This window comes from Seriola lalandi, unplaced genomic scaffold (assembly GCF_002814215.2).
Source record: "Seriola lalandi dorsalis isolate HSWRI2012SDOR001 ecotype SW California unplaced genomic scaffold, Sedor1 jcf7180002054567, whole genome shotgun sequence".
Classification (NCBI taxonomy): domain Eukaryota; kingdom Metazoa; phylum Chordata; class Actinopteri; order Carangiformes; family Carangidae; genus Seriola; species Seriola lalandi.
Window position 1 is genome coordinate 634,908 of NW_019525120.1, and position 7,203 is coordinate 642,110.

The following is a 7,203-nucleotide window of genomic DNA, read 5'->3' on the forward strand; positions in this document are numbered from 1 at the left end:
ATGAATGAATATGCACCTCTTTGACAGGTGCACATACAAAAGTATTAATTAAAAGATGAACACAGATGCACAGTTGTGTTTTCCTGGTTGTGGTCACTGGTAGTTGCTTGGTTTTTTAGTGTCTGCACCTCAGTTTTTTGTGTCAACATGGGTTTTGTTTTTTTAGAGGAATTATTAGCATAGCTGCCACAAATGTTGACTAATGACATTGTTTGGCAGGTCCAAACCAAATCTCATAATCCTCAGCTTGTGTTTGACGTGGTTTTTGGTAATTGTTGTTGTTCTGTCAATGCAAACGCTCTCTGACACAAAATTGCTCTCTGTTTCAGAATTTCAGCAACACAAAAAATTATCTCCCACCAGAGATGAAGTCATTCTTCACACCAGGAAAGGTAAGTTCAGTCAACATCTGAAATGGTAATGTTGCTTTTCACTTCTGTGTTTTGTTGTACGGAACAAATCCAGCTCAACTCTTGTCATCTCCTCCCTCCTCAAGCCTAAGTCGGCTAACGTTTTGGGTGCAGTAAACAAGCCGCTGTCGACGGCGGGGAAACAGCTCCAGAGCAAAGCTTCTCGTATGGAGACAGCCAGCAATGATGACTCCTCGTCCAACCCAGGATCCCCACAGCGCAGCAAGACCAGGTAGAAAACATTTAATGCCCATGAACACAAGTGCGCAAACCCTGATGTCAGCAAGCCTTTACCCTCTTGAAGAGCTGTCTAGAAAGAAATCTGATTCTGATCTGTGAACCGACATAGAAACTTCTCTGGAACATAAAGATAGCAAACTGCCTCACAGCACAGAGAGGGAAGGTCACTGATGTATGCTCATAGGCTGCTCAGGACAACAGAAAGTCATGGCTTTTGTATCTTGTCACTTTTTCCACCTTGAGTTGCATTTCTGTTTTCCGTATGTGAAATGGTAATAAATTATAATCATTATGTTTCAGGCATGACAGCACGGAAATGGATCACAGTGAAAACGAGGACATCAGCCTAAAGAGAGCAGACAGCACTGACAAGGTATTTAAAGTTCTTTATGTCCTGATATAATATGTACTGTGTGATGGCTCCTGAGAGAGTGAATGAGAGTGAAGATGAACATCTGTGTGGTCATTATATCTAAATGACTAATGATCTGAGATCTCCAGCAGTCAGTATGAAAATGTCAGGGATATCTGAGGTTGTCAGAATCTCTCAGCCATAATCGTGTTGAAAATGTTCCTCTCCCCAGTCGGAAAGATCATTAGAATATTTATTCGTCGTATTTACATGACTCTGTTTGTAAGAATTGAAGCTTGATTTCCTTCTTATTAGTTTAATTTAGTTTTCAGAAGAGTACCTGTGACACCAGTAGGAGAAAAAGGCAAAAATGAAATGGCTTTTGTATAAAACCTGATCTTAATAGCAAATTTGTAAAACTAAGCTATTATGAATAATGAAAATTTTTCCTAATCTGCTCTATAGTGTGATTGCACGAGTAAACAAAAAACATGATGTGAAATGACACAGTAGCTTAGGACAAGTAGAAACAGGCGTGTTGCTGTGCTCCAGTAAAGAGTTGCCAGTCATAAACTCGCGTGTCCCTGTGTTTTGATTCTGCTGTGCAAACACCAGCTGGATTTAAGTCAAGATTGGATTTGCAAGTAAACGTTGTGCAAGCTATCATTAATAACTGCCGTCAGACCTGTTGCATCACCTTTGGTCTGTGTTTTGTTCTGCATCAACAGTTTAGCTTTCTTCTCCAAAAAGTTAACAACAACAATCTGTTCTGTCTAAAAATATGAACTGTTCATACATGGCAGTTGTTCTCTAGGAATATTGTTGTATTTACAAGGAAGTTCCAACTTGTTTATCGCATTCATTGAATTAGATTCATAAGAAGCAAAACAATTGTGGAAACCAGAAGGGCTCTGACATCATTATAAAAACATTATTCACACAGGCTGCAGCAGGAAGACTGTCAACCACCCATCAATCATTTGTCCTCTCTTTTACAGGATATTGAAAAGCCTCGCGGTCGCAAACGGGGCGTGACCTCTACTGACGACCAGGACAGCAAGCCAAAGCGCGGACGCAAGAAGGCAGCAGCCAACACGACCACAGCTGCCGAGTCCGAGGACCAGTGGGACGAAGACAATCGGCCGGAGGATGAACAGAACAGCCCGCCAAAAAAAGGACGCAGGGGCCGGCCTCCGAAATCCGCTGCCGCCAGTCAGGACACGCCTTCCAAGGGGAAGAGGGGGCGAAAGAAGGCAGCTCCCCCACCAGAGGACGATGAGGAGGAGGAGGAAGAGGAAGAGGAAAGGGGTGAGGAGGAAGCAGAGGATGAGGAAGAAGAGGACGACAGGAGCAGTGAAAATATGGAGGTGAAGACCAAGGGAGGAAGGCAAGTCAGGACACCGCGGCGATCACAAGGGTAAGAAACAGAGAAAAACGCCCGCTTTGAAGTACATACAGAGGAGTTGGATTACTAATAACCCCTGCTGTTGGCACTGATTATCTCTGTCAGCAAGATTAATTTGTGATTCTGGTGTTTGCACTTGGCCCTCATTCGACAGCCCGGAGTCAGCAGAGTCCACACCGCAGAAGAGGAGAGGACGTCCACCCAAATCAGCTCAGCCACCTGCCAAGAAACCAGTGTAAGATGCTCAATAACTTTGTGACCCTCCAAGGTTTTAACATAAACTCCGGGACACATCGCTACATCATAGTGAGAGTGTTGGGAGATTGTTTTTTTTTTTTCCACCTGCCACTGTCTGGTTAAATTAAAATAAAATAATTGTTTTCTTGAGAAAAGCTTCTTACCACATGGGTTCACTTCCTGGAAACTTTCCAGATTTGAAAGCTCCAGAAAAATTTTTTGTAAGTTGGAGACATTTTTATCTCAAAGCACTGATTTCATCAGTTCAAAAATAAACCTTTTTCCTACTCCTGTCTCAGGTAATGATACTACTTTTGGTCAAATAACTACAGTGAAGTTGAGGGTATGTTAAGGTCAAATGTGAGTCTAAAATGTTAGATTTGAGTTATATCTATTTAAAAAGTTACAAACGTCTCCTTTTGTGCAAATGATGACAGGTTTGTTGTGAATTCAACCTCGTATGTTGCCACACCAGCACAGAATGCAGTTGTTTGATAGATGACAGATAAAGTTTTAAAGCAGCGTTGTATCCTCCATTTGGCACCTGGTGGGTGATGTTCTGACACAAAAAAAACAGAGAAATTCTGTGTTGAGCCAGGCTGCAGCTGTGCGCCCATGTGGGTGGTGGTGCTGTTTTCCTCATGTTTCTACATCTACTGACTTGCCTTGTTGCATTCTGAATTCTCATCCAGTGTGTATTCCCTCTTTGTCATCCAGGCGTGGTGGGCGATCGAAGGCAGCTGCTGCTAAAGATGAATCTGAGGAAGAAGATGAAGAAGAAGAGGAGGAGCAGGAGGACGAGCCAACGCCGAAGGTACAGAAAGTTTTATGTGAATCATTTGTGGGAATTCCTGGTCTAGACTAACTGAAGTCATAGAGAGAGGAGTGGTGCAGGAGTTTTCACTCAACTTGTTTTTGTTTTGTTTTTTTGTTTGTTTGTTTTCTCCCCAGGGTCGCAAGAAGGCAGCCGGACGAAGAAGATGAGCTAAAAAAATAAAACAACAAAAAAAACGATGGAGGACAAAAGAAGATCCCGTGTCTACTCTGAAGTCGTGGAGGATTGACGTAGGAAAGGAAAATATGGACATTGAACTTTTTAAACTTTTCATACGCCGACGCTCCCTACTGTTACACAAATTCACACACTTGCATATACCACATGCACACTACATCCGTACATCCGTATCATCAGCTGTGGTTTGTTGCATTGTGTTGCATTGTGATGATGTTCGCCACATTAAGTAGAAATAATTTTAACAGAAAAACAAACAAAAAAAAAAAGATCACTCTCTTGTAAATAGTCTCTTATGTCTGTTTCATGTTCTGTTGTTGTGTTTGATGCTGACTGGGGGGATGCTGTAAAGCCTTTACCCACCAATATAATTATTATTATTATTATTAATAAAGTGCTCCCATAAAGCAGTATTGCTTATCAATTCCCCCCCCCCGCGTCCCACTTTTAAAAACGGAAAGAGATTAACCATTATCTTTTTTTGTGGTGTTAATTGTGTCATTTTACTTAAAAAGAAAACATGCGTTTTTTTGTTTACAGCTCTGTATATTAATACCTTTTTTTTTTTTTTTTTTTTTTTTTTTTTTTTTTTTACTATGTACTGAAAAATTAAAAAAAATGTCAGAAACCTGTCCAAACGTAGAGTTGCCTCTGGGGAAGATTGTAGTGTGCGTTTCCTTTTTTAGGTTTGTATTTACTGGTAGACAGAAATCACGAGCAGCTGTGGTTGTAGTGTTTTGTCACTGCTGATTAACTTGGCTTCACATCCACCCAGTCAGATCCTCCGTTGTATCAATATAATTCTCTATAAAACCTGACATGCTCCATCTCTCTTTATTTCACTTTGAAGTCCTGGATGAAGCTGTTCACTCGTCCTTGTCAACATAATCAGCTGGTGTAAGGCAGATCAGGCAGGACACTGTCGAGTAGTGTCACAAATCCATCTACAATTCAGTCTTTCGAGTCAGATGAGATTAGTTTTGAGTCTGTTTGTGCTGGAAATGGAATCACTGTGAAAAGGTAACATTTTTTTTCAAAACATCTCAAATGGGTCTGTTTTTTATAGCGTTGGCTTTATCCACCCCTACACACAACTAGTTTAGTTTAGTTTACCGAATGGGTAGTTTAAAATGTTGCTGTGAGCAGCTTCTCTATTGTTTTTTATGCATAAAATTGTAAGGAAATAATGTGCATCAATAGCAAACTCAAACCAAGCTCTTGAGTCTGCATACTGACTTATTAGTTTCCTTTATCCCGCATATTCTATTACTTGCAGTTAGTAGGTGGTATGGATTTGAGACATGCTGTATCTCATCTGTTATAGGCACTTTTTGAGATAATGGTGCTCGATCATTTTGAAGTTAATCATCTTGAAAAGTACAAAAATTAATTGCTAATCCATTAATGGGTCCAAAAAAAAAAACTGCCACTGGACATAAGCAATTCATTTAATTCATCTTTTATCTGTTGTCAGGCCAAAAACAGGAAATAAAAGCAAAGGGACATGACAGCTTCTAAGGGTTTGGGAGCCTTGCGGCCAACAAGGAGGAGTTCATTCATGCTGTTGAGGTATTGCTGTACACAACACAGCACACACTACATGTTTGGCAGAGTAATAAAACTTCTCAGCACTCTTATGATTTTTTTTTTTTTTTATATCCCAGCATTAATTTCATTATTTGCAGTGTGTACACACAGGCTATTCACAAACAGTTTGTGCTCTCAGGCTGTTTGGCATCACTTTATGATGTTCTTCCTGTGTTATATATGGAGACTGGCAATGTTTTATGTTGTTTATGCATGTACGCTCCACATCTGAACTTTCCAGTGCAGCGCAACTCAGTGGAAAAACACCCACACACCACGTTCTGGCCCTGGTTATGATCCATGACTGGCCGTAATCGCACACTGCTCGGCTGCCAGGTGCCTCTGTTCCTACATCAGATAAACCACCTCCCTTTCAAGGCAAATTCAGTGAATGGTGGCGTCTTCACCTCTGTCGCTCCTTGAGCTGTACATCACTGATTAGCGGTGGCTACACTGAGGAGCTAGCTCACTGAAGAAAGTCCACACAGCATTGATCAGGATTCCCCTAATGCCATCAGTCATCTGGGTTTCAGCAAGATTTTTTAGCAAATACTGTCTGACACTTGAGATTTAAAAACAGAGGTACAGGTATCAGTTTTAGCCAGATCATAGTTGATTTCTCAGAGCAGGCCACTGGGAGGATGGAAATACCCTTACTTTTAAATTTGTACAGTCACATAGAGACTGGCAGTTAAATAAAAAAATGTATGTGGTCCAGGGGACACACAACTACAGGAAAACCCCTCTCACAACGACACTATGGGCCTTTAAAAAAAAAAAACCCTTCTTTTTCATCCCGTTATTATCAAACTGACGAGTTCAAAAATAACTTTCTGTATGAAGTGGCTGTGATTGACATCTTGACATTTATATTATAAATGCATGTGGTGCACAGGTCGCCAGTATTTTGCTCATTATATGATATAACTTTAGTAACAATTGATCACATTTTAGGATTCATTTTTTTCTTATGTGTGAATAACAAAGCAGTTAATTTACAGCTGGATTTTTTATTATCAATTTAACAGCTGATTGTTTAATTGTTTGGTCTATAAAATATCAGAAAATGGTGACCAACACTTAAAACTTAATTTAATAGTTATTGCTATCTTACATTATTGTTTATTTGTGTCAAGCTTGTGTATTACAAAACTTAAATTTCAAATTTATGAAAATTATAGAAGTATATAGTATAAATAAATTTATTTGTAAAATATTATGGGATTAATATCTCAAAAGTTCACCTGTCCAGAAGATGTACAACTTGACCCTGGGGGTCATGCTTCAAGCTGCAACTTGACAACTTCTTACAGCACGCACACGCACCCGCACCAGCTAACAGGTTCACACCTCCTCAGATATTTATGCGGGTGCTGTATGGACCAAGATGACCAGCAGTTAGAGGCCTGGGTTACCAAGCAACCGAGCTGAAAGCAGGAAGATAAGGAAGTAATGTGACCATGGTGTAGCAGGGTACACTGACTCTGCTGTTTGCATATCTTCTCCTCACCCCCCTCACCCTCACCCTCACCCCACCCCACCCCCTCATCATCTTCTGCCTGCGTGCCCTCCCGGCTGAACTTGATCCAGTGAAAAATGCAGATGAGTTTTTGTTGCTCTTGACGTGTGACCTTTTTAAATGGGAGTTATGAGATTATCTGCCAGCTCAGGATGTATGATAATGGTGCTGTTACTGAGCTCATATTCAGGCTTTTGCACCTGGGTCACTCTCCTGCTCTGCCCCTCTGAATGAGGTATTACCGTATTCAGGTAAATGTAAGAACTTAAAAAACACTCATGAGCACAATCATTTGTCCCTTTAGTTCCGACTGAAACTAATGCGTCCCTGCTCTACAGAAGATTGATCATTTGGGGCTCTTAACATCATGTTGTGCCCGGAGACCTTCGTGCGTCAGGTGCTTTGGCTAATAATTGATAGATTTGGAGAGGCGGCGTGTGG

General features: G+C 40.8%; 1 protein-coding gene across 1 annotated transcript in view; it reads left to right on the forward strand.

Moving 5' to 3' along the window:
• The window catches only part of pds5b (PDS5 cohesin associated factor B), a 29,419-nt gene extending 24,945 nt beyond the window's left edge, over positions 1-4,474 (forward strand). Inside the window, exons 29-35 of the mRNA XM_023416611.2 lie at positions 330-392; positions 497-642; positions 951-1,023; positions 2,001-2,419; positions 2,562-2,642; positions 3,362-3,458; positions 3,596-4,474. Coding sequence (XP_023272379.1) covers positions 330-392; positions 497-642; positions 951-1,023; positions 2,001-2,419; positions 2,562-2,642; positions 3,362-3,458; positions 3,596-3,628 — 912 coding nt within the window. The 3' untranslated portion in view covers positions 3,629-4,474. The remainder of the gene's footprint in view (positions 1-329; positions 393-496; positions 643-950; positions 1,024-2,000; positions 2,420-2,561; positions 2,643-3,361; positions 3,459-3,595) is intronic.
• Positions 4,475-7,203: the final 2,729 nt, after the last annotated feature.